General features: G+C 38.6%; 1 protein-coding gene across 1 annotated transcript in view; it reads right to left on the reverse strand.

Annotated features, from left to right (window-relative positions):
- Positions 1 to 27,438, reverse strand: part of LIX1 (limb and CNS expressed 1) — a 47,803-nt gene extending 20,365 nt beyond the window's left edge. Inside the window, exons 1-2 of the mRNA XM_039545273.1 lie at positions 27,357 to 27,438; positions 15,016 to 15,179 (exon numbers count right to left, since the gene is read on the reverse strand). Coding sequence (XP_039401207.1) covers positions 15,016 to 15,179; positions 27,357 to 27,438 — 246 coding nt within the window. The remainder of the gene's footprint in view (positions 1 to 15,015; positions 15,180 to 27,356) is intronic.
- Positions 27,439 to 27,769: the final 331 nt, after the last annotated feature.

Consider the following 27,769-nt stretch of genomic DNA (forward strand, 5'->3'; position numbering starts at 1 on the left):
CAGAGAGCCCTTTTCAAGCCCAAATGAAAACTGTATTTCTACATTAACATTGGCCAATGTGCTTTTATCAGTAAAGTTGGTTGACTTCTCACACAAAAATATTTTTTACTGAAAAATTGCCTTTTCTCCAAAATTGGATTTTTCAGAAAATTGTAAACATTATCAAAATTTTCTAATTTTTGCAAAATTCTGTGATATTTTTACTGAAATAATTGTTGAAATCTATCAGTTTTTTCATTGACTGCAAACCTGATTTTCACTGAAAACCCAGTTTCTGGTAAAGATTTTTTTTAAAAATAAAAACCTGGGTAAAAAATAACAGACATTCATGAAAAATAGAGCCAATTTAAACAAAGAAATGGGAAAAGACCCTGAATTTCTTGATGAAATTGTTTCCTGATTTTTTGACCAGCTCAGCTAATCAGTATTATTTAAACATTCTATGGATGTGGTTTTCAAAGGAGCCTGAGAGCAAGGCTCCCAGCTTCCACTGACTTTCCCTTCATTATTCACCTTTAAAAATCCAAGCTCATGTTAATTTCCGCTATTCTAGTCATAGTGTGAGAAAATCTTATTAGCACTTTCAAGCACAGTGCTTGCTATCCCACCAACAAAACATTGTAAATAGAAACTAAAACAGAAGCTACCTCTTCAGTTTATTCATTTATCACATACTGGGGTTCTGCTGAAGTGCATCTCATATAGGCAACTTGGATAGAATGTGATACATTTTAGATATGATGTCAGTAATTAGACTCCTTCATTTTTTACCCTGCATATGACAAACTAACTACTCTTTAGTGGTTGCCCAATTACAGCAACACACATTTAAATGATTCTTCCATCAGCTTTCCTCAGATACGGAATTATTTAAAGCCTGATCCAAGGCCCATTGAAGTCAGCTGCAGTCTTTCAATTTATTTTAATTGGCTGTGGATGAAACCCTTGGTATACATGTGTGAGTACAGATGTGCTATTTTACCAGTAGGAGACTTGGGCACCTATGAATATGATGATTATTTCTGTCCTCTCTACAAGCAAGGAAAATGCAGGTATATTCACCAAAAACAAGTAATTGTGATCTTTCAAAAGCTTATCTTTTTAAATGATTACACTTAATGTTTAGAGTCAAAGAAAACCATTTTGCTTTCTTTTTACAAAAATTCCATTCTTAGCACATCTGTTTAAAGAATGAGTTTTCTAAAAGGAAAATCATTTTAATTCCCCTTGTATAGCTTAATTTTTACTCACTACATTTAATATTTTGAACGTGCCTCAAGTAGCCTAACCCCACAGCTACTCATGGTATGTAAAATACTTGACCCTTCTCTGAGCAATTCCGTGCACCTTTTATATCCATTTAGAGTTGCCTAGATCAATACATTTTACCACTCTGTTTTTCCTTCATTAGTTTGAAATATTCTCTTGTAAGTATCTCTGCTTTCTAAAATTCAGAGAACAAAACTCAGACTTGTATGTTTTTAATAATAAACTTTATAATAAAAAACAATCCAAATAATTTAGATTTAAACCATCTTTGTGAAGATGAAACCCAGTGAAAATGACAGATAAAAGAAACTTAGTTTTTAAGTAAGGCCAGCAAAGCAGCAGATCAAAGAAGTTGCATACATTTATAAGCAAATGGTAAGTCTTTAGAGATCAAGAGATTTACAAATCTGGAAGAGTAGAACAATCCTTAACATTTTCTAAATGTAACAGGAGATATATAGACTTAACCAAAATAGATTATAATTGTAAACTGTGACATATGACTTTCCCTCTGCAATTTTTTCTTTAATTTAAATGTTTTCAGTCTCTGGAGAATGAAACTGATTAGAACTCATTTGAGCTGGGGAGTAAAAGGGCAAAATTTTAATTTCGTTTGTCAGAGGGCAAAGGTTTTCGGCATGGGCTGTTTGACTAAAATGTTACAAAGAAGTCTTGAATTATCCAGGGCTTAAGTTATAGTGGAGCAGTGAATATTAATAAAAAAGGGTGAAAGCTCCCTTAATGATTGGAGCTCAGCCCTGGGACCATCTTTATACTCCCTGGCAGTGGATCGGGGTAGGGAAGAGAGATGGTGGGAGGTCTGCAATGATGTAACTTTATGCCTATTGAAAGGTAGTAACCAGCAGTTATATCAGCTTTGGTATGATGTTTTAAAAACAATGTAGCTGATTGGCTGAGGAGGGATACAGCTCCCATGTACATCGCACTCACTGCAGTCTCTATCACCTCAGCCCAACCAGTCACAGCCCCCACTGTTCCCCATTCATTCAGGTGACATATTTCCCCAAAGGGAAAACAGGACACTACCTGGGGCTAGCTCAAGCTTCGCCCCTCCCATGCCTGGGGATGATCCATGCCATTCACCCCCTTTGGCCCGAGCTGCTCACGCCCCAGGCCCACGTGGGGCTGGCCCGAGTCGCATGCTTGAGCCCTCCCTCCCCCGGTGCGATGCTGACATTGCCCCCCACCTGCATGTTCCACTGTGCCCCACTAGGGGGTCACATCCTGCTTTTTTGCCAAAATTTGGCATTTGTCCTGTTTGCTCATGTGAATTGTTGGCAAGAGCAAGTGGGACAAATGCCCAGTTTTGCCAAAAAAGTGGGGACAGCCAGGACAGGGCTTAAAAAAGGGACTGTCCTGGCCAAAACAGGATGTATGGTCACCTACCACTCACCCTCAAATATTCTGGCCCCCCATCTCCCTCCACCCACAACTCACCCCAAAGCTGCCCCCAACATCTCTCACCCCACAGCCACGTTGCAACACCATTCATTCAAATCACTCATCGTGATGGAGAGGTGGCCAAGCCACAGCTGAGAGGCACTGTGACACCATGCACCAGGTCGTAATGTCTCTCACTCAAACTTGGCCCAGCTGCCCCCCCTGTCATGATGGAGAGGTGGCTGGGCCAAACCTGCGTGGCACTGAAGTGTCAATCAGGTTTGAGATGGGGGCCCTGTTCAAGTGCATATTAGTTAATATGAGTCCAGAAAGCAGCTTGGAAAAAGAAATAAAATTTGCAATGTCGCCTAAAAGTCAACCAATTTGGTTCTGTGGGATCACTAGGGGCAAGAGAGTAAGTTCCAGAGCTGACAGGAGGACAAACCCACCCCAGGCAAACATATGCTTAAGCATCCTTCGTTGATCTCAAATGCCAGATTAAACATGAGAAGAGAAACAATCTCTAAATCACAAAAGGCTCAAAACATAAAGGGCTTCATAGATCAGAATCAATACCTTTCGTCATACCTCGAAGCAAATGATGAGAAAAGTACAGTTTTTGGAGCACACATGTAACGTGTTCCCCACCCAAAGCACTGCGAAGTAAGGAAGCATCTGCTTTCTGCTCCAGTTAAGCGTCTAAGCGGTTTTCAAGTGTTGCCCCAAAAATGAGTATATTATAATCAAAATCTGGATAAAACAGGGGCAACTGTGCCAAGGTTTGCATCACATAGGTGTAGGCCTGAGGAGACCTGATCAACCCTTACCCCCCATAGTAAACCAGCCTTGGGCAAAATTCAGGGAGTTCACCAATAAAATTGATGAGAAAAAAAAAAGTTCAAATGTGGCAATTTTGTTGCCAAGCACAGATGAGAAAAGGAGTCTTTTTGGGGGATGCTGTTTGGATATTCCCAAACAGATAAGGATCTAACAAGTTCCCCTCCCACTAGCTGGCAAACCTGAGTAACAAAAGGTGGGCAAATAAATAAGTGCACAGATATTTCCTGTAGCTATTGCTTCACATCCCTTCTGTCTCACCAATTTTCAGCCAGCTAGCTCTCCCCCAAAGACTCAAATCTTTAAAAGTCTTGGGGGAAAGTAGTTCCAGATCTGATGAAATAGAGATGGCGAGGTGAGAGTCATCCATCTTCTAATGATGCCACATTTCTAATACCATTATGATAACGTCTCACATATATATGAAAAAGAATAGAATCCTATCTGGGCGGAGGACCAATGGTCCAGTACTGCCCTCAAATAGAGAAGAATGGAGACATTGAAAAGCAACTCTACTGTGTAGGCTGTTACTGGGATGAATTGAGGACTTCAGTTTTATGGGCTGAACTCAATACCTTTCACTAGTACTGCAATCACTTCCATGGAGAGAGAAGCTCATTTAGCAGTTCCCCTGAAACATTCAAACTGCAGTTCCTTTAAATAGTTTAGATAACAGTTTTTCATCTGCAGAACTTTGAGATGAATTTCACTGACCCTGAAAATATAATAAATACTATAGAGATCAGTGCTATTTTTCCAACCACCTGGTTATTTTAACAAAGACACAAGAGACAAACACAATAGCTGGAAAATTCTACAGACTTGTTCTTAAATGTGTAAAATGAGAGTATCTTTCCTTCCCTCCACTGAATAGGGTTTGAAAACTTGGTTTATTGTTAAAGCTGATTTTTTTACTCTCAGATATGAAAATGCTCAACCAAAACTGACCCAAGTCCTTGAGCAAGAAACTTTTCACACAGGTCTACAAGAAAACTGAAGCTTTCATTATTATGCATTCAGCAGCCTATTTGAAAGAGAATCCTAGAAAAGCTTCAAAGAATCCTGTGGCACCTTATAGACTAACAGACGTTTTGCAGCATGAGCTTTCGTGGGTGAATGTCCACTTCGTCGGATGCAAGAGTGAAAATTTCCAGGAGCAGGTAAATATAAGCAAGCAAGAAGCAAGCTAGAGATAACGAGGTTAGATCAATCAGGGAGGATGAGGCCCTGTTCTAGCAGTTGAGGTGTGAACTGGTACCAGTTTCTCCTCCCTTGGTTTTCACACCTCAACTGCTAGAACAGGGCCTCATCCTCCCTGATTGATCTAACCTCGTTATCTCTAGCTTGCTTCTTGCTTGCTTATATTTACCTGCTCCTGGAAATTTTCACTCTTGCATCCGACGAAGTGGACATTCACCCACGAATGCTCATGCTGCAAAACATCTGTTAGTCTATAAGGTGCCACAGGATTCTTTGCTGCTTTTACAGAACCAGACTAACACGGCTACCCCTCTGATACTAGAAAAGCTTGTAAACTGTGGGGGTAAGGGATTGTTATGGAGCTTCCTTGAATTCCTATTCAATCCTTATTCTACACTTTACCCTCTTGCATGCTACTGTTCTATTTTGAGGCAAAGCTCCTTCTATTCACTCTGCTCAACAAAAAAAAAACAAAAAAAAAACCAAAATGTATGGGGGGGAGGTAGATATCCTCCTGCCTTTTGTTAAAATAATCAGCATCTTCTGATTCATTGGGCTGGTATTTAAAAATTGCCAATTAGACTTTAGAATATAACTGACTTCTCTCCATCTTCATGTTTCTGTTCAGGGAGTTCCACTACCTAACATCCCCTGTAAAATTAACATTACGTTGTTTGATTAAAAGGCTCTCACTGTTCTTTGTGATTTTAATAGAAATACCTGACATTAAAATAACCTCATTAGAAATGGACAGTACTTTAAAACACACAATAAAAACTAAAGCCTCTTCAAACTTTGCAAGGAAGGAGTATTGAATATTTAAAATAGGTATTATTTCATAACTAAAAAAACCCTATAATGATATTCAGGCAAGCCATTTGCCATATGCCATGTACACAGTAAAGTTGTCCTTTACTTATTTCTCTCTTCAGAATAACTTAGTTTTATAAACCCAATTTATTGTGAGAAAGGAGTATCTTAATTCACTGAACATTGAGACTCATCACCTGATGTACATAAACATATGGTTTTCATCTACATCTTCATTGTAGCCTTAGGTAACTTCCCAAAACCACATACTCGACTGTTAGGAGGCATGCAATTTTCCCATAAGCCTCTGCCTTTTTCCATCCTCAAATATTTTTGCCTGTCTTTATTTTAATCCCCAGATTTTAGAGTAAAACTGGGCTGGGGTTTAAAGTAAAGATCATTAATATGAATTGCCTCATGGGGTTTGGACTCCATCTTTTAGGCTCATCCCACCATTGGAGGGGTGACTCTCTTCATCCCACCTCACACCAAAACCAAAAATCTGATTACCAGCCACTTTCACTCACTGCACAGAATTTCAGTGATGTGCTGCCAACAGTCTAACAAGCAGATCCCTCAAAAATGTTCCAAATGTCTGCAATACACGTGACTTTTCCAAAGTAAAAGGCTCTTCCCTCCAAAAATATAAAATTCCGTCAAACCCAATGCTTTCTCCCAACTCCACCCTCACTTCTAGCAAACCAATACTCTTCCACCCCTCCACAACAGAACAATTCTATCCTTCTCAATTCTATTTATACCTCCTTACATTAAACCTCTCAACCCACCATGCTTCCAACTACCCAGGACCTTACAGAGGCTACTCTAGTGACTTCCCTACCTGGCAGAGTACAACTGTAGTTGTATTGTATTACAATTGTGGTTGAGGCAGGAGGGTTGTCCTGCAGCCTCTGGCTCTGGGATGATTGATTGGGTGGACAGTGAATCATCTCTAGTGGTGGGTGTAGGTTGCAGGAATGGCTTTTGGGGTGGGCAGGTTGCCTCTAACTGATGGAAATATCTATGTTGTGAGGACATCAGCTTGCCCCCAGGCTGTTGAGGAGGCTTGTTGGTAGAACTGGGCAAATGATTTTTTTTGGTTCACGGGCAATTTTGAGAACTTTTATTTTATTTCATGTCTAACTGAATAAAAAACTAGTGACAAATTTAGGCAATTTAAAAAAAACAGTTTAGGATCAAACAATTTGTTTTGTTCAAGCACAAATGGATTTTTTAAATTCACAAAACAGGAAGGAGGGGGGGCATGGAGTAAGCGTTGGCAGCTTCCCTGTAGCCTTTAACCCAATGGTTAGGGCACTCACCTGGAACAAGGGAGACCCAGGTTCAATTTCCCCCTCTGCCTACTATGGAAAAGGATTTGAACATAGGTATCCCCACCTCTCAGGAGAGTACCCAAACCACTAAGGTACTAGGCTATGGGATATTCTCTCTCAATCACTGATTGAAGCTGTTCCACTTGAGATAAATAATTAGTCATTGGAGCAGGGACTTGAACTTGGGTCTCTCATCTCCCCTGTGAGAGCACAAATTACCAGGGTAGAGCCATTCTCTCTCTCTCTCTCCCTCCCTCAATAGCCCAATGACTATTCATTGGGGGGAGGGATAGCTCAATGGTTTGAGAATTGGCCTGCTAAACTCAGGGTTGTGATTTCAATCCTTGAGGGGGCCATCTGGGGCAAAAATCAGTACTTGGTCCTGCTAGTGAAGGCAGGGGGCTGGACTTGATGACCTTTCAAGGTCCTTTACAATTCTAGGAGATTGGTATATCTCCAATTATTTTTATTCTTATTCATAGTGGCACGTCATAGAAACAGAATAGTGAATCATGATCATGAATGACTATGAAGTGCCACTTGTGAATGACAGTGAATGTCTTCCCTTGTGGATTTGGAAGGCCTGGTAGGGGTAACAAGTTTGCCTTCTGTGGTGTTTGGGTAAGAGGAAATGAGGCTCTGAGTTCTTTAAACTCTGTTGTATGACTCGGCTGGCAGCTACTAGCAGGGTTGGAATAAGGCGTAGGTAGGATACTCCAGTATCTAGGGCCTCAGCTCTTGGAAGGGAGGCTAGCAGAACCTCAGCTTTTTTTTTTTTTTTTAAAGGTAAGTTTCTGGCCCTCTTGGTTGTGAAGAGAAGCTGGAAAACGTGACCCGAACATAACCAATGCAGGGGTACTTGTCAGAGAGCTTGAAACAATAGCTTTGAGAAGCTGACTGTGTTCAGCGCATCTCAATGGGGGTGTTAACTACAAAATCCAGAGGAGGATGGTGGGCCTTGTCCACTCCTACCCAAGCAGATACACCCTGGCTGCAGACATAAGTACTAGGGCCGCACCCTGCTTACCCATTCCTGTTCCTCCAGAAAGAGGAGGGACTGCTGCCTCTCCTGGGAGGGAATGGATAAACCCCTGTCAAAGAGGCCAGTTTAGCAGCCTGAGTCCCACTTCTTCACTCCAGGAGAGGCAGCAGTCCTCCCTCTTTCTGGAGGAACAGGAATGGGTAAGCAGGTGCGGCCCTAGTACTTATGTCTGCAGTTTCCTCCTACCTGATCTTGTTGTGCACCTGGAGAGGCTGGAAAGTGAGATGGAGGGAGCAGAACTAGGGCATGCCTTTCCCCTCCTCCCCCATGAACCTAGCGGTGCTTACAGGGAATTCAGGAAGAGAGTTTCTCTTGTAGCAGCTGCCAGCCCAGCCCAAGAAAAACCTGAAAATTTTAGCAAGCAGAGCCTACCTTAGCTTTTCTGGGCAGACTTATGAAAAACTTATTGTCTCCTCACCAGCCTCCCCTGTTATTTTAACAGACTCATGTGCCCCATTATCTCCCGAGCCAGCTTTGATGATATGATTCTTTGGGAAACCTCCAAATTTGACCGACTCATTTTACATAAAAAGCATATGGAGGTGGAAACCAGGATCTTTAGTTTTTGCTGCCTTCCTTCCTACTGCCTGCTGCCAAAGGGTGCTGGAACTAGGAATGCTGCCACACACACCAGGCTTGAAGTAGTAATAACAACCCAAATACATGGTTTCTGCCTTCAGCACCGCCACTGTAAAAACTGTTCCAGCTCCACTGCACAGCTGTTTGCTCCTTTAGCTCTAACAATAATTTTTTTTATCAATTTAGATGATCAAGACTGTCTTTTCAGGGTAACAGACTGGAAAATAAAGCAAGATGAGATATTCCTTATGGGAGGCCAAAGGGCAGTTACGTTAATAAGGAGTGTGTGAGATTCTGCTAGCCTGCCTAACATCAATGGTCTCCTTCTCCTCCCCAGCCCCCCAGTCACAAGTTTTAGCTATAATGATCTAAAATATAGAATTATTTCCAGTTGGAGAAACAAGACACAGCAAGAGGGGTAGACTTTACTGCTTCCCAGGTTATCCGATGAATGATAGGACTGCAAAAATAACTGAAACCAGGGATAAAAATGCTGCATAGTGAGCGAGCATGGAAGATAACTAGATTTTTGGCTTAGAAATATTTTTGATGTGAGAGGGGAGGAAAGCAATAGAGTTCTCTTTTTTGGTGCATTTGATTTTTACAAATTAAAATGAGCAATTTTAATTCTACTTTTCAGCTAAAGTTTGATACCACTGTTATTGTCAAAACATACTTTAACATTCTAGTAATACACATTCTGGTAATATACAATACATTGTCATTTTAAATCTGCTCAAGGAAGCTTTTACTCCCCCCACCCCCTCCACAACAAGCTAAAAGTTCATTGTTCAAAATCACACAATTAATTCATTACTGTTGTCGTTAAAATGAAAGCTAAGCTTGGATCACAATTTTTTTCAATGTGTTTTTAAAGTTAAAATATTCAGCAAAGTTCCCTGGGTATTAAAAGCAAAACATCCACTAAAAACCATGAGTGGCTTGATGACTAAGTTCAGCAAAAGGGGAGCCAGAAGCTGATCAGCTGGGCCTTATGTTGGTGCCCTTTTGGTAAATGGAAATTACTTCACAGTTTTCAGAGTTGGTCATGGTATGTTGTTGTTGGTATAAACAACCCAGAATAAAAATGGTATAAAGAAACTCCTTCAAACATTGCCTTCATATATATTAGACAATGGGACTTAAAATAAATGCAAGAGAAATGCAAGTGTCAAAACTGTATCCCATAGTGTATAATTCTAAATTCTGAGCAAAGACTCAGAACAGATCATTGTTTAAAACTAATTTAGTCTGAGCAGAGACTCTATAATTTATTTGGACTGTGGTGCCTAGCGCTTCTTGGGGGTGCTGTAAAATAATAAAAATCATGAACTTAGTACATTTAAAGAAGTCTGTAGATTGAAAGCATGGATACCTATTGGGTAAGATACCAGTAGTTCATTATTAAACCTTTCTAGTGGAATTTCAGTGCTTTTCTCTGATGAGCAGTTGGCAATTACACCCATCTGCTCATTCCTAATACCCTTCCCTAAAGGATGAATGGAACCAATCTACTGAAGTCCTTGTGGGACTACTTAAAGAGAGGAGAGGGATTACCCAGGGTAGCCAGCCTAATATTCCTTCTCTCACATTCCATCACTGCAGTTAGCTGGCATCAAAGCAGACATTCATGACTGGCTGTAGAAATATTGCTGGCATATAATGGATGTTACATGCACAGTCATAGCATTAAAATTACATAATCAAATGTTTTGTAATGCACAGGAGAGATGTATGATTATGTGAAGAGCATTATAGAAATGAATATTTGTGCATTTGTGGGCCTAGTGTTGGCAAAGTATGTTGAAATATTATATAGTGATGATGGCATATAAGGTATATCAGAATTTACAAAACATGTATGGCAAATTCGCCAGAATACATTTCCTCAATTTTCCTTTCTCTTGTCTTATTTTGAAAAGCCAAGTGGATAAAACTGACCAACTTTGACAGTCAGACTTCATGATAAGTTTTCAAAACATCTTAGATTCAGGAAATTCTAGGTTGTTTTAAGCAACAATGTTAACAACGTTCTGGAGAATTTCATAACATGATGATTTAAACATAAGCAGGTAAGTATGCCCAGTGGTCTGTGATGGGATGTTAGATGGGGTGAGATCTGAGTTACTGCAGAGAATTCTTTCCTGGGTGTCTGGCTGGTGAGTCTTGCCCACATTCTCGGGTTTAGCTGATCGCCATATTTGGGGTCGGGAAGGAATTTTCCTCCAGGGCAGATTGGCAGAGACCCTGGAGGTTTTTTGCCTTCCTCTGCAGCATGGGGCATGGGTCACTTGCTGGAGGATTCTCTGCAGCTTGAGGTCTTCAAACCACAATTTGAAGACTTCAAGAACTCAGACATAGGTTAGGGGTTTGTTATAGAAGTGGATGGGTAAGATTCTGTGGCCTGCTTTGTGCAGGAGGTCAGACTAGATGATCATAATGGTCCCTTCTGACCTTAAAGTCTATGAGTCTATAAGGAAAACTAGACCCAAAATGATCATAAGTACTCAAAACCAAACGGAAATCCCAAAAGAGGACTCTTGATCTTCAATTTTTTTGTAAAAAAGAATGTGACAGCAACATTTAAATACATGTTTCCCCAAGTGAAGTATTTTGGATTGAAATCAAGTCATATATCTCTTCATATTGTATTAGAGGTTTATTTTTGATTCTGAAGTACACAGCACAAAAAATATGCAGTACTTGAGCTGATGGAAAACACTGTGTGCTCTCCTAAACATCTTTTAGTACACTTCAGTGACCTGTTGGAGGTTTCAGATGCTCTAGCCAGACAAATGATGACATGGTAATTCTCCCAAACCCCTTATGAGGGAAAAACAGCTACAGAAATAGAGCAAGATAAAGAATTTGGAGCTCTGTGTACTGTCACTAAAGAATGAGGGACTTATCCTAAACTGGAGAAAATCAGCATAATTCCGTAGACTATAAAACCAGATCCTTGACTTCAATGGAGCTATGTGATTTATACTAGATGAGGACCTGGCCTCAAAAGTTTAAAACTAAAAAAATGTTTAGCACTGTGGAACACTTATTGCCGTCCAGTGCAGCTAAATGGAATAAAATCTCCTGGTCATAATCAAAGCTGGTGTAGATTGGCATAGTTCCACTGATGTCAATGGAGTTCAATTAACATGTACCAGCTGAGGATCTGGTTCTCCCATGCTTAGCTGAAAAAGCGCTATTGTCCCATCACTTTCAGAGGATCTTCCTTCTCATTGTGTCCTGAAAAACTGATCCAGAAAGCAAATAATGCAACATTTTCTGTCTCTGAATTGGCATTTGGATTCATCATCTAACTAATTCTGAAAGAACTCTTTGCAACTACAAAGCTCACCATCTCTACTATGAATCTGATTCTTAAGAATTGTACTCATGTCTGTATGTATACTGATCTTTTAGCCAATACTCTCTTTTTTCTTTTTAAATAAATTTTAGTTTAGTGAATAAGAATTGGCTGTAAGCATGTATTTGGGTAAGATCTGGAATATTCATTAACTTGGGAGATAATGTGTCCAATTCTTTGGGACTGGTAGAACTTTCTTATATGATGAATAAGATTTTCAGCAATCCTCATATTTGACTTGGGTGTCTGGGTGGAGGCATGAGGGAGGCTTTAAGGGAACTGTATTGTTGGCTTCTGGGTAACCAGTGAGGTATTATAGAAGCTGTTTTGTGCTGGCTTGGTAAATTTAAGTACTGGAGTATCCACCAGCTTTGGGGATTGTCTGCCCCATTTTTTTGCAGTTGATTGAGTGACCTCAGTTGGCTCCCCTGGAACTCCAGTCACACCTTCATAATCCTAATGCATATCCTACTGCCTGGCCCCAGATTTTCCAAACCACAGCAGCTCTTTTGTTTCTTTGTCAAGTGGACTACTGGAATTTGATTTGACTTGTCCACTGAAGCAACCAGCTTTTTCCTGAATGTAGAATTACCATTCTTTCCTTTGGTGCTACCACCGTAGTTGGATAGCTGTAGCAAGATGGGATGTGCATTAGTCTAGGGTTTTTAAATTTGAGTAGAAAAAAAGCCAGGCACCAGTGTTATCATGCTAAAATGTAGGAAATTCTAGGAAAACAGCTCTTGCTCTACACCACTCACACAAACAAATGGATAAATACAAACCGAGATGACAAAGCAAAAGAAGAAAAAGCTTGCTATTTCTAGTTAGAGCAAACTTTGAGCCTGATAACAAACTCCTTATTCAGACTAAATCCCTATTGACTTCAGTGAGAGCTCTGCCTGAGGGAGAATTCCAGGGTTTGTTCCTCTTGTATATCTAATTTAACATTATACTCTTTACTTACACATCATGTGTACATCAAAATGGAGATGTGCTATTAATTAAATACACACGTACTCTGTATACACCAGTGGGTCTGCCAAGCCCCCACAATTCAAATTTGCTGCTAGAATATCGTTTTTCAACAATGATGCCAACAAATTACTCCCCCATCCTTTTTGCCATCACCTTCCAGAGGTAGTGAATACTAGATATTACATGAAGAATGCACAATTATTGTGTCACCAAAATACTTGTATAGCTGAGCATGTAGGAAAAAAATTATAATGTATAATTTCAGCAGTATACATCCCTGCCCCTCCTCCCCATCTTCCCACAATATAGTTTATGGGTCTACATGCTTTTTTTCACCCAAAAAAGTAAAAGGAATCAAAATAACTTTTAAAAGTTGCTCTATTCAGCATACAGCTAGCTACATAATTGCTGTACAATGCTCTTTGGCAAACCAGCTCCTAAATCAGATTCTCCTGTCCACTTTTCATAGTAGTTTGAATATCTGTATCTCTGATGACAGACTAAAAAAGTACCCTCTCCTCAGTCTTGACCTGGAGAGGCCCACCTCTGGACAGAAGATAAATAGTATGGTCTCCAGGCCATTCAGTGTTTAGCTTTTATGCAGGGATTTCCAAGGACATTGCCACTTCTGATGGTGTTTTTCTATGATGTGGACTCTTCTCCACTGGTAACTGGACTAAAGCCACCAATTCATTTCACAAAAGCCATACGGCCAACAGCTGGTAAGAAATTTTAAATGTCTGAAAACTGAATAATGTCCCACTAACTTCACGGATGACATAATAATGGTGAAATAATTTCATTTTTGTCCCAGAAATGTGGTTCTTGAGGGAAGGATTTTCAAAATCTTATCTCAGGTCCTTTTTTCCAAATCATGGGCTTGAGCCTATGAGAGACAGTGTTACCTCTGCTCCCTTGACTTGAGTAGGAGTTGCAGGTGCTCAGTAACTCCCAGGATCAAGCCTATGTTGGAAGTCACTGACAGTAAATTGAGGGGATATATAGGATATAATTTAATTAGCTACAATGCTCAGCCATAGAACCGTCTCCTCCTCTTCACAAAAATTGACCAATCAAATTACCTTTTCTGTTGATTACAATGTTTAGAGTCTGACTGTGTAGCATTTTCTTCTTCAAATGGATTCAGAATAAAAAAGCAACTAATTTAAAAATGCTCAAACTAAGATTTAGTTATTCTGGCCCATCCTGCAATCCTTTAATATCACAAAGAATTGAAGGGGTTCAGAACCTCCCAGGTTTGGGCCATGAATAATTAAAGTTAACTAAATATAAAAATCATATATAAAAATATGTGTGTATTACTAACATTTTAGAGTGTTAAAATAAAAAGCTAAAAACTGAATTTACTTTTCATTATTTATGTTGTCTACTAGAAAGGAACAAGGGACAGAATTTATTTTAAATAATTTCACAAACATTTACTGTTTTTAAAATTGCCTCCCCCCCTTTTTTTCAACTTCCACTACTAGATTTTGCTCATAACTAAATTTCAAATACGTATACTTATGTAGCTAGATAAAATACTTTTCTTGAATTTATGAGTGCTCATACATTTTTCTAGTCAAAATGTACCTTTCTTCCCTCCCCCACTTCCCCCCACCCCTGGTTTAATTTGTTTTTAGCTTAAATTCAAGTTGGTTCTATTGTTCAGTTTATGCCTTTCATTCAATGTGAAAAACTGACCTGTTTCTAATTAGTTTCATTTTCTGGATCTCATGCATTAGCACTGTTTTGATGTGTTTGGGTTGCATAGATTGCAGGGGAATATTATAATAAAAATATCTTTTCACTGACCATCAAAATAATGAAAACATTGCTACTACAAAGAGGTTTTCTAAAGATTATGGGAAAAAACCTAACCAAACCAAAAATGTGGTCTTAAAACTATCTGACAAAGATATTTGACTTTGGATATTCTATTCACGAGAGTCCCCTTCATTACAGACATTCTTATAAGATCCATGATTAGAACAATCAGTCATGCCATGATCAATTAATTCACAGTACTGCCCGTTATTTTTCTTTAAACAATTTACATCCCTGAAGATACTGTGGTCTGTCACTTAAGGATTAAGTGTAAATATATATTGTGCTCTGAAAATGAGTAACCATTTATTTTCCCTTTAAAAAAAAAACTTTGAAGATAGATTTCCCTTTGGCAAAAATTGAAGTATGCTTCTTACCTGAAAGTTGCCAAAACAGCTTCCTCCAGGTAGGGTGACATAACTGACAAATGGAGGACCAGGAGAGTTCAATGACTCATACACCACTGTGCCTTCACTTGGAAATACAGCTCTCTGTTTCTGTTTGTTCTCCCAGAATTCCTGCAGCATTGCTACGACATTCACTATCAAAGACACAGAAGTGACAAATATTGGGTACATTTTATCTTCACTTGTAACTTCATTTGCCAGATTTAAACAAGAAATATTCTGGTTATATACATGTGAGAGTTGAAGATTCAGTCGAAGCCTGTAACTGTATTTTGCTCCAGCATTATATTAAGAGGCACTGTACTGTTGGAGCAGCTGTCTTTCAGATGAATGGGGAACTATATAGAAATTCCCATTTATCCGTCACAAGAAGGGTCACAGTTGCTGTGTTCCACAGTAGAAGGGGCTGGATTTTAATGGTGCACAAAGTGATGTGTTTCCACACTGCCTTGTGATGTGGTCAGAAGGGAAGATGCTGTATATTAGGGCAGAGAGAGCTGCCAGTTAACATTAACATTAAAATACTAATGTACAAATTAAAAATTGATACAGAGCTTTAAGTTTCGGGGATGGGATTTTCAAAGCTTTGTAAGAGTCTTAGCCACTCAGCTCCCATTTAAAGTGAATAAAAATTGGGTGTACCTCCTTTAGGCTCCTTTGAAAAGCCCAGTCACAAGATTATAGCTGATGTTTCTTGGCAACCACCTAATAGTGATGGAACTTTTTACACTCTGTCAAAAATATTACCAGTTTCTATTTTAGACCATGCCCCTCTCAAACAACATGCCTGTTTACCACTTCCAAGAACAGGCTTATTGTTGGTGGGTCATTGTAAAAACACAAGATGTTGTCTATTTCCTATGATTGCTTGCTTGGATAGCCATAACTGGGAAAGCAATGAGAATACAGAAAATAAGAAAGAAAGTCCTTACATTGGGCCTTCAGAATGGTATGGCTAACCCCCGTCCCCCATTTTGAATAACTAATGGAATAAGAAACAGATGGTTATCTCAATGTACGATGGTGCTTTGACACAAACTGCATAAGAGTGAAACCCAAACCACAGAAACTGACTTCTACTTTTCTAAATTATAGCTGTATCTCCTCCCCCGTTGAGACTGCTAGAATTTATGAACTGCATACTTAGTGATCGATACTACCTGCTGTTGATTTTTGATATTCATCACAGCAATCCAGAAGAATAAAGTGACTAGAGGAAATTGGTGACCTATCATTTTTATGTTCAACAAGGGTAATTATCCTCTTATTTTCAACTTTGAGCGATGATGAGTTTGAGCAAAAAATCAAATCTTTAAACCAGATAACTGCCAGCAGAACAGACCACAGAACCAAATGCAGCCTAGGTCAAGGAAAATGTCTAGGGTCTGCTGTGTTGGGAACTTCTCACTGACCCTGAGTGAAATACATCTTTTACATCGCTGGTTGCTTCACTCTGTCTTTTACATTCATGTTTGGTAATGATTCAGTTTAAAAGCCATTAAGTGAAAGTTGATATCTAGGAATAAACTTCATGCATGTTAAATGTCAAATTTCTAAGCTTTGAGCTTGATGGTTTAATAGAAGGAAAGTGCCACATTTATTGGAGAAATTGTATTGATATTAAATCTTTATTGAAAAGGTCATGTTTAGGTTAAAAGAAACTAGCTTGAAATAGAGCACCAGAATAAAAACAAATGACAACAAGAACAACAAAGGCTTACGACATCCCTATAAGGCAATTGTGGCCCTAGCGCCTCTTGGGAAAATTGACATTTAACTGTCTGATTTTTCTTTAAAAACAACAAACCAAAACTTTAGATGCCTACGCCATGGATCCTATACCACCAACATGAATACCACCCACAGATCTTTCTCAGGCCCTGATATACTTGTGACATAAAATGTTAATTTAAGAAAACATCAACTAATAACCTAGTTTTCAGACCAAATATTCTTCAGCCTTTCAAATCAGAGCCACAGCTGCCTCCTCCTCAGGAAAAAAAAAATAGTGTTTTAGTAACTTTTAGGCTGGCATTTTCAAAGGAGCATAAGAGAGTCTGGTGCTTAACTCCCACTGAATTTGGACTGGATTTGGGGGGCTGAAACACCGTTGAAAAATTAGACTCAATACTTTTTTATCAAAGAAAAATGATAGTTATCCAGATGACAAACACTAGCTCTTAAGAACTGTTCAATTTGCACAATAATGGTTGGCCTTCTAAATCAGTTTTTCCTTTCCTTTTTTGTATCATCTGTCTTTCATATCTTTTGTCAGTTTTATAGCAAGATTGAGAAAATTTGTAACATATCATTTTTGTTCTCTTTTGCTGTTACTAGTTCAGCATTTGGACAGCCTGTGAATACTTCTTGGTTGGTTCAAAGTTTTCACTGGATTTTGCGATACCTTCAGCTGTTTTAAAAATTAATCTACATAAAGTTCCTTAAGCAACCAAGAGAGTCTTCTTGGTCAAAAGAAAATAAGGCAGAGTCTCTTCTTTTGTTGAAGTCGTGAAACTTAACTTTGGCTGTCATTCTCTAAACTATGAGAGAGTTTGTTACAGGTTAAGCTAATAAAACAAGTAGCTAGAAAAAGGCCATGTATAATTATTAGCTGTAGTAGTATTCTGGCAGCACCCATAAACTGTTACACTGTATTCACACACATAGACTGAATTTATAATCACAAAGAGCTTACAATCCAAGAAAATTTAGGGCTTGTGTACACACAAAATAGTACCAGTTTAAATCAAGTTGTGATTTTATTCCTCATTTAGTTAAAGCAGCAAGACTTCGTGTGAGACAGTCTCTTAGATTGGTTTAAAGCAGGCCTGTAGCAGTTTAGCTGGCATGAGTAAATTTATAGGCACAAAGTAAACTGATATAGGGCAGTTTTAAAATCGATACGAGTCTATACTCACAACTTGCAATGGTTTAACTAAAAAAATGTAAATTAAACCAGTGCAAATTCTGTGTGTAGACAATGTATTATACTCTCATATTCATACATATTTAAAAAACGGTATCACAAGTTATTCTAAACATCTCCATTCCAAAAACGGGCATTTAATTTAAAAAAAAGGAAAAAAAAAGCAGGATGTAACCGGCAACCAGAGAGGTTTGAAAAAGTTCCTTTGTGTTTTATAGTAATCCCAGGAGCACTGTAGAGATATTCAGGAACCGTTCCACCACTATCAGGTATGTAGGTGGCTGTTTAATCCTTCTTGAAACAGGTACCATAGCAATATGCATAGTTTATTCAGACCCTCTATATTCATTTTCATATAAGGAATTGTATTATTTATTTTTTTGAACTTTCTCGGTGAAATCTTGTCAAATCAACTGATATTTACACATTTTTCTTCACACACATTTTTGCATGCTGCACAGCAGGGGTCGGCAACCTTTCAGAAGTGCTGTTCCGAGTCTTCATTTATTCACTCTAATTTAAGGGTTTGCGTGCCAGTAATACATTGTAACATTTTTAGAAGGTCTCTTTCTATAAGTCTATAATATATAACTAAACTATTGTTGTACATAAAGTAAATATGGTTTTTAAAATGTTTAAGAAGCTTCATTTAAAATTAAATTAAAATGCAGAGCCCCCCGGACTGGTGGCCAGGACTCGGGCAGTGTGAGTGCCATTGAAAATCAGCTCACGTGCCATAAGTTGCCTACCCTGGCTCCACAGGAATGCAGTGCAGCAGCAATCCAAATTTTAAACCATCCAGTAACAGTGTACAAATGAAAAAGCTAGATTTTTTTTTTAATATTGGAAGTGTTGAACACACTAAACTTAGCATTGTGATCTACATCTCATTTTGAATTAATGTCATTCACTTTAATTTGCTTTTTGTATTTGAAAAAATAAATATAATATGGCCAAAGATGTTTAAACAATGACTAGAGTACCTATGTGCATTGGTGACTACTTTTCCTAACAGTTTAATTACATGTGCTCTAAAATCTGTTATTCAGTATATTGTAACATCACTGAATCAGTTAAACAAAGATATAGGATGAAATCCTGACTCCATTGAAGTCAATGCCAAAACTCCCATCAACTTCAATTGGCCAGAATTTCACCCACGTATTCTACATATGCATTTTCCTCTCGCTTTTAATCTGTTGCAAACATGTAATACAAATATCTAAGTAATGGTAGGAATGTGACCACTATACAATATAAGGATTTCATGGATTCTTTATCCTTAATTTACCTCCATTCATGGGCATTATAAGGGTTTCAGACCAGTGCATGGTACTTGATGTGACATAACTTCTAGTTACAAGGGGATAGAAAGAACATCTTTTTACTGTGCATTTCTGTGCTTTTGTTTGTTCCCATAATAGCCCAGGCTTTGTGGACTATACAGTAAACTGGACCTAACTTCTGTGGTAAGAGTCCCCTGGCTTCTGGGACACGGATACTGAATTTTACAACAAACAGGAAAAGATGTGGCAGTGCCAAGTTAATAAAAAATATTGAATTAAATACAAAAAAATGACTAGCACAATCAATATTATCCATATTATTTTAGAATTACCTGTATTTTATGCTGTTCTGCAAATGTTCGGCTTTTGTACTAATAATGTGTAACCATTACAGAAGTTTTTGAGGGAGGGTGAAATAGCGGCTTTGATAGCTGACCTAGGGCTTTTGACACACAGGGACCAGTTGAGAATTTTGTCTTTGGAAAGTTGATATCTCCTAGTGGGCAGGAGAAGAGATGACTTAAGAATTCCAAGTTGCTTCAAATTTCAATTCCCCCATGTGGAGAACATGGGAGATACCTGTATTATTTGTGTGAATATTAGGTATGCCTCTTCTTACTTGGTTCTTATTATGATGCTGGCTACATGGTCTCAAAGGGTTAACCCCAGCCAGAGCTCTCCAACTAGGAGGGCCAGAAAGCAGAGAATGGCTCCAGATCAACCTTATTGTCTGGTGCTCAGAAACAAGAGGGGCCAATTCCTTTGAAGTCTGATGTCTGCTGGGCTCTGGCTAGTATGGCCAAGGGTAGGAGCAGGGAAGATTCTGGTGGGAAAGCTGAGACAAAGAGCTGGGATCCTAATAAAAACAGCCCCAGATAAATAGGGGGGAAGATTGAGGACATGTCTTCACTGCCCAGTTAACTGGGGTTCTGACACAGGTGTCAGCCCAACTGTCACTCCCCACCATTCACACAGAAACTCTTTGACCCAAGACTGGAGGTGCTTTAATCCCAGGCTAGCTTATTTGGCTGGGGGTATAGGTTAGAATCCAGGCTTCGATTTAACTCAGCCTGGAACCCACTCACTTTGCAGTGAGGATGCAGGCAAAACTCTCTCAAGTACCATTCCTCCAATGCCCTTCCCACATTTCCCTCTGAAGAATGGACAAGTGTTCCTGCATGAATGTTACAGGATAAAGAATCATGAGATACACCCCCCATAGACATGTGGGTGAGTGCAGAAACACTGAGGATACAGAGTAAGGTGGAAAGGACTTTGTTGTGAGGTTGCTTGTAATCAGGAAAGGCTAACCTGCATACAAAAAACCTGGGTGCCAGTCAGAGGGGTTAACTACAAAGACATATCCACAGAACACTAGGGATGCTCTTTGTCATCTCAACTCCTTGAAATGAGTGCCTAGAATGGGATCTAGCTATTTTTGCAAGAAAAACTGGGGAGTTAGATAAGATGCAGATAGATTGTTTAATGTCTTAAGATTTGCTTTTCTGAATGCCTTGGTTCTGAATAATCAATACTTTGCAGTATGAAACCTGCACAGTCACTGTAATTACCACTTGCCATATCTCATGAAGAGGAGTACATTGGGCATGGGGCCGAACCCTGTAGGACCTTCTGAGACAGGCATGGTTGGTACCCAGCGTGGCTGCAGGCCAGTCAAAGTCAGGGGGAGACATGATTTCACCCTGTGAGAGCTCAAGTGCAGCTGGCCTGGTAACTGTGATACCCTACCTAGGAAATTCTTCACTGATCCCACCACGAAAACCAACCTCTTCACTGATCCCACCAGAAAAACTGCTACTGCATCCATCACTGATTGACCAGCAGTGAACCACTTAACATTTTTGGCATTTTAATTGTCTATTGTTATTAGAAGTTAATGCTGCTTTGAGATGAACAGGACAGGCTATACCTCAGAGCTTTTGTACCCGGGTGGTGGCAGATTCAGGAGGACCACACTGAATTGGTTTACAATTGGAAAGCTTTCCTCAGAACCACAAGAGGCAAGGAATTTAATTTATTTCTTTAAATGAAAGTTTAGATTCTGTTGCATATTCCATAATCATGGTACTAGCCTTAATGTTACTAAAGTTCAGTGTGGGCTTTGTATTTAGTTATGGATGGTTTGGGGCTGAGGAAAATGGCTCCTCTCCCTGCTACCTCCACTAGCATAAATGCATGGGATTTCCTTGTAACTCTGATCTTAAAATGGCTAATTTCTGCCAGGTGTACAGAAATATTTTATGTCTCCGGGTTGGGTAATTGCCATGATTGGAATGAGGATGCATACTCTATGCAAGGTATTGCTACTCACTCCATTACTTGGTGGGAAGGGGGACATATTTTCTTTGTTTTTGTGGAAGGAAGCATATGGAACATTCTAGAGACCACAAGTCAAATTCAACATTGGCATAAGCAGGAACATAATTTAATGAAAATTAATTACTTCAGAGGATGTGTGTCCACTTATGCCAGCAGTGAACTTGGTTCCATATTTCTAGGACTAATATTAAAGAATGGTTATAGTTACCCTACCCGAGGTGAACAAACATGTAGAGGATTGGCAGTAAACAGGACAGTAGACAACACACACACATAGATGGGGATATTATTTGAGAAGGGAAACCCTTAGACTAATGGAGCTAGTCAGAACAGAAGTCATACAGTCTTACCAGTAGAGTGAAATGGAGTCATAACCCTGACAACATTTCAATGTCAAAAGAAAGCAGGATACAAAGAACACGCAGGATAACCATCTATGTTGTCATTTTTAAACTTAAAAGGATTTCTGGAAAAGGGTTGTTTTAACTAACTTGACAGACTGTCATTAAATGAACACTCAAATGCAGAGAACAATAATAAAGCTTTTGGAGTTAAAAAAGCTAAGCATTAAAGAAGATTCTTTAGTGAAAGGCTACTAAAGTTGTCTTACATTTCTTAAATCAATCTGTGGCACATAATCAGTGAAACCATATCATTTAAACAAAGATCATAAGTTATAAGTGCACCCTCCTGCAGCTGTATCCTATTATGGACTGTAACTTAACACATGCATCTTGGAAAAGTTGTTAAATTGAGTTCAGACTAACAAACCTATATTGTTTAAATATGTGGAGAAAAAGGGCAGAAATTTAGGTGGGAACCATCAGGTTCTATAGGAGTTTTGGTATTTCATGTTCATTTTTTTCATCAGTTGAGAGTCTATTTTAAAGGAATAAATAAAGGAATAAATGTATACGTACACATATATACAGATCTCTGCTGCAGACATGGGCGTAATAATCACAAACTAGGATTTTCACTAACTATGCTGTAATGGTTTGCAGATTTATATGCTAGTACATTAATAGTGATGCCATGAAGCTGCATTTATCCCCATGCTAAATTTCTATAGGACATAATATACTTCAAACATAAGTGAAGACAAAAATTCCCACTAAAAAGACTAATTGGTAACGAACAAGATGTTACTGTTTATGTGCATATTGGAGCTCCAAAAGTATTAGAGTAATGTACAAATACAAGGGGCCAGAACCTGATTTCAGGATAGCCCCTGTGCACTGCTCAGGCAGCTGAAACTTCTTTGGTGGGAGGGAAACCCCTGATGGCACAGAGCCATCATAGCCTCTAGTGTAGAGGTGCAGGTTGGTGGCATGTTGGAGTGAAGGGGAGGTGGCTGGAGTGCTGCTTTCACCAGTTCACAAAAGTTAGAGCAGCTTTGAGGATGCTCTAACTTGCACTTGAGACTGACATAGACTCTGGTTTCTCCCTGTCGCTGTCCAGAATTTAGGGGGCATAAGTGTGGCCTAAAGCCACCTTTGCCTCTGTTGGGTTCTTTGCTGAAACCCAAGGATTGGGGCCAAAGTTTCTTGAGGATTTTGATTGTGAGGTCTTGGAACTGGGACCATCCTTTGTAAGTATTTGGAAAGTATCCAGCACACAGTAGGCATTACTGTCAATAAATAATAATCCTGGGGGCTTATAGTCTAAATAATGGTGTCTGATATAAAGCTTTTACTGCCACTCCTTTGGAAAGACTGGCTCATGGCTCCACAGCTCATGAGTGATTTGATAATCCCAAATTTATGGCAATAAAAAAATTGATAGCACAGATCATCAGTGTAATACATGTAGATCCATGGGATAACTGTATATATCATGCACTTTTGAAGGCCTCGCCTGCACTCTGTCCACTGATCTATTTTTGCTGGGATGACTATTACTTACATTCCAAACCGTCTAGCAGCTTCAAACAGACACCATTTATATAAATAAAACTGCCAGAGAAATATTTACCAAGATCATACAGAGCCTGATCCAAAGTATTGGGGTAGGAGTCTTTCCATTGACTTCAGGATCAGGTTTATTCTTTTCCCCTTCTACTTGAAAAACAAAATGACACCCATTTCTAAGGAAACCAACACTGTAGGATATAGGTGCCACTGCCAAGAATCTGGTTCTGAGAAACAGACTGACCTTTACGTTCACAAAAACATTAATTTTAAATATTTCTAAAAAAGTAAACGTGTTTCCATACAGACAATTTTTAAATTCTGCATTCCAGGATGATAATTTTGGAACACTTCGTAGTGCTTTACAGCAAAGCTGTAGTGAGGGAAAAGCCAATAGTCCATTACTTAAGTTTAGGCTTGACAGAATTCAATTTTTTAAATAAAATTTCTACTGATTGTATCAATGCTTTTTAAAGTATTTTTTCATTTTTTATCTATTTAAATTTTCACAGTTGTGGGAAGTTATGCGGGGGGAGAGTCAGACAAAGGGCAGATAATTATTTTAAGAAAGTAGATAACCTTTCATTTTTTCCAATCTCTACAACTGTGAAAACAAAATTTCAATATTACATATCAAAATATACAAAGTACATATACTTAAATCAAATTCTAATCAGTTCTTAAACAGCATTTTTCTTACTTTGTTTGTCTGTGAAAGTAAATTGATGGAAATTTTTTTTAATTGGTTTGTGTGTATGTATGTATCAACAAAAATCTAATCTTTCCAAGCCTACTCAAATTGTAAACTCTATGAGAAAGGGTCCATCTTTTTGTTTTATAGTTGTACAGCACCTAGCACAATGGGGTTCTGATCCATAATGGGGACTCCAAGGTACTACCATAATAAATGTAATAGCAATGTTGGAAAGGCATTCTACAGCAAGTGATGATGCAGGGAAAGTTCTGCTCAGTTCTGCTGGATCATGCTCAATGCAAATGGAATCTCATGGGAATTTAGCTGCTAAAATCGAAGAAGTCTTTATAGAGCATGTGTAAACTGAGATTTTTTCCCCCCAAAGGCTTTTAACTTGGCCAAATTTGGGCAGACTTTCATAACTACAACAAAAAGCATAGTCCAGACACAAAGGCCAATTTCTTGGAAAAATCTCAAGTCTCTAATGGAAAGTATGGGGGTGCTGGAGTTTTCAAAACAAACAAAAAAAAATCACCAGAATTTTTTACCATGGGCAAAATGTATTTCCCTAGCCTTGTTATCAGAAATTGCTGACCCATTTTGGCTGACATTTTCCAACAAAATTCATGCTGAGACAGATACATGGGATAGAAAAAATTCAGTCTGAATGGTTAAAGTTTGGCAAAGTTATAAGGTACTGAAAACAGGGTCTTAAAATGGGAAGTGTCAGGTAAGCTTAACAACAGGTGGTGCTACCAGCCCCGCTGATAATATTTCAGTTATACTCAGCGATGTTATTTTTGCCCAGTCAGGTAAAGGAAAACCATCTTTTTCTTAATGCATTGTGACAAGCAGTAAAGCACTATTATAGCTGACAGATATGATTTCATTACTGGATTATTTCTGGTAATATTTGAAGCCTGTACACCTTGAATGTTTGTAAAAGCTGTAGAAATAATAATACACACAGGCATGCTCATAATGATATCCTGTTCTATAATATAATTTCTACCCACATCATATTTAAATCCACTGACAAAATACTGCTCCCAGTACCAGGACTCGTGGTTTAGGACAATACTACCCTCTTCATGACAATACCATTAACTACAGTATCATTTTTGCTTTAATCTCCCACTAACTTCAATAGCAGCAGATTTATGCAGTAGCTTGGACCTTTTAGAATACAGTGCTGTGTACGTTCTGGCTTCAGTGGGAGCACATAGCAGGATCAGGCATAAGATGGACAGTTTCTATATTAGAATTCTTTAAAATGAGTGCTTCCTGGTGTGGCTCAAAAAGCCCTTATGAAAGTGACATTCCAACCTATCTATAATTTTGGGCATCTGCTTTTTCTCTTTTACTTTATCCATCTCTAGATCTGTGGGTGGTCATGGTATCATTGTCTGGGCAGCTGGTACATACATTTTCAATCAAAATCTTGTCAGTTGATCTTTATGAACTGGTTACCAAAGGAAACTCAAAAAGGGGAATGCCTTTCCTCCCCCTATTGATATCAAGTTCTTTGCTCCTGCAATGTCTGCTCTCCCTGGCTCTTAAACCAAGGTCTCAGGACTGCAGCACTACATGAGTCTACCACAGCAACACAAAGTTCTCCTGCTGGGTGGCCTGAGAAACCATATAATTTGTGTATGGAGCTATCTAGGTCTCTTACTTCAGGGTCAGACTCTGATATTTTACTCACTGAGTAGCACCTTTCTACGGTAGTGATCCTATTAATTTCAGGGAGACTATTTATACAGTGAAGTATTTTTTAGTGCAAGTAAGGGTATTGGAATCTTCCTCTAGTTCCTTTACCAGTTGCGCACTTAAGTAGTTTCTCCCCTACCATGTTTGAAAGAAATAGCAATAAGCTGTTAATATAGCTGCTGACAAATGAATGAAGCTGAGATTCAATAAGCACCTTCCACACTGTGCTTGAGGGTGTAAAATAGATTACAGTTAGATATGTATGTGAAGAAAGCGTTCCCAAACAGAGTCAAATGCTATGTTAGTAGGATCTTTTTCAGCACATAACAGAGCAATTTAGATTAAAATTACACCTGAAAGCACCATAATATCACAATCAGAAACCAATGGTATAAACTAAAAACTGCCTTTAGGGAGACAAACTAAGTGATCCCATTCATCATGGAGGAAACTGCAAAATAATGGAATCTAAAGTAATGTTTTGCTGAATTTGCTCATGGATAATGTTTCTTATCAATTCCTGTTTCTCCAGGCACTGATATATGAATCTAGGTAAGAAACAATGGGAAAGATTGTTATCTTTACTCATGTAGAAAAGCACCTCACTTCATGAATAAGCCCACTGAAATCATGAATAAGGGAATCAGAATCTGGCTCGGTAGAATAGAGAGCTAAATTCAACTGCATATATTTCAGCTGAGTTACCAAGAGATGAATGAGTTCAATATACAGCAGTTAATCATATTAGTTTCAGAAACAAAGTTGCATGAAGTAGTTTAATGCTGATGCTGAAATAAAGACTTTTATATAGCAATTGACTAATATGATTTGAAAGGAAAATTGAACAGTTTGACAGATTTGCTGTCACACAAAATACCACAAATAAAGTATGTAGATAGTTTGTTCAGAAGTCTTAGAGGGAAAAAAAGGTTAGTCTGTTTGCAGGACAGCATGCTGTGGTTTAAACAGCAGCATACTGTACCGCTTTACATCTGTTCCAATAGAAGTGTTCAGAGTTGAGAGTTCAGCTTTTAGAAAAATTTTACAGGAAACATATATATATGAAATATTTGGTCTAATATAATAAACTAATTGTTAGAAAGAGTAAATATTTATTATAGAATTACACCATCATTTTCTGGGATTTCACCACAGGACCCAAAAACATTTGTTGAATTATTATCAAATTATCCCTTACAAAGAAGTGTTTTGAAAGAACATTAGTCTTTTAGAATATACACTTGAAATGTATTAAGTCAATTATCACCAAAAAAAAGAGCAGAAGATAGTATAGCTTCAGTTTAAATTAGCATCATCTATGTCCTATAAAATCAGACTATTTGCTTAATATCCTGTGCTCCTCGGTATCTTAATGGTAAAATACTTAAATTTGACATTAATAAAACTATTGTTTGAGAAGTCACGAAACTTTCTTTGGTACTTACAGTCTTTAAATACAAGGGCAGGGTCTCTATGAGGCAGTACTTGGGCAATTAAATATTGCAGAGACTCCAAGGTTCTGTCCATCCTGGTTCTGCTTTTCCAGAGTGTACCCACAAAGTGTCCTCATGCCTGAATTATTCCAGTCCTGTACTGACTTTGTGCAGTTCATTGATGCTCTGGATTACTAATGCTTCTCTTTTAACGTCTGCCAATCAGACATTGCCCAGAATCAAAAGACCCTTCCGGGGGTCCTCCTCCCTGGCTCACTTATCTTTGTTATATGCTGAGCTAATTAGCTGTAAAGGCAGTCTGACAGGCTCATTCCTACTGCTTCCTTCTGTTAAACACACCCACCTACAGGCTAGCTGGAGAAGCTAATCATGTGAAAGACATTTCTCTTTCATCCAGATATTGA

This window comes from Mauremys reevesii, linkage group 6 (assembly GCF_016161935.1).
Source record: "Mauremys reevesii isolate NIE-2019 linkage group 6, ASM1616193v1, whole genome shotgun sequence".
Classification (NCBI taxonomy): domain Eukaryota; kingdom Metazoa; phylum Chordata; order Testudines; family Geoemydidae; genus Mauremys; species Mauremys reevesii.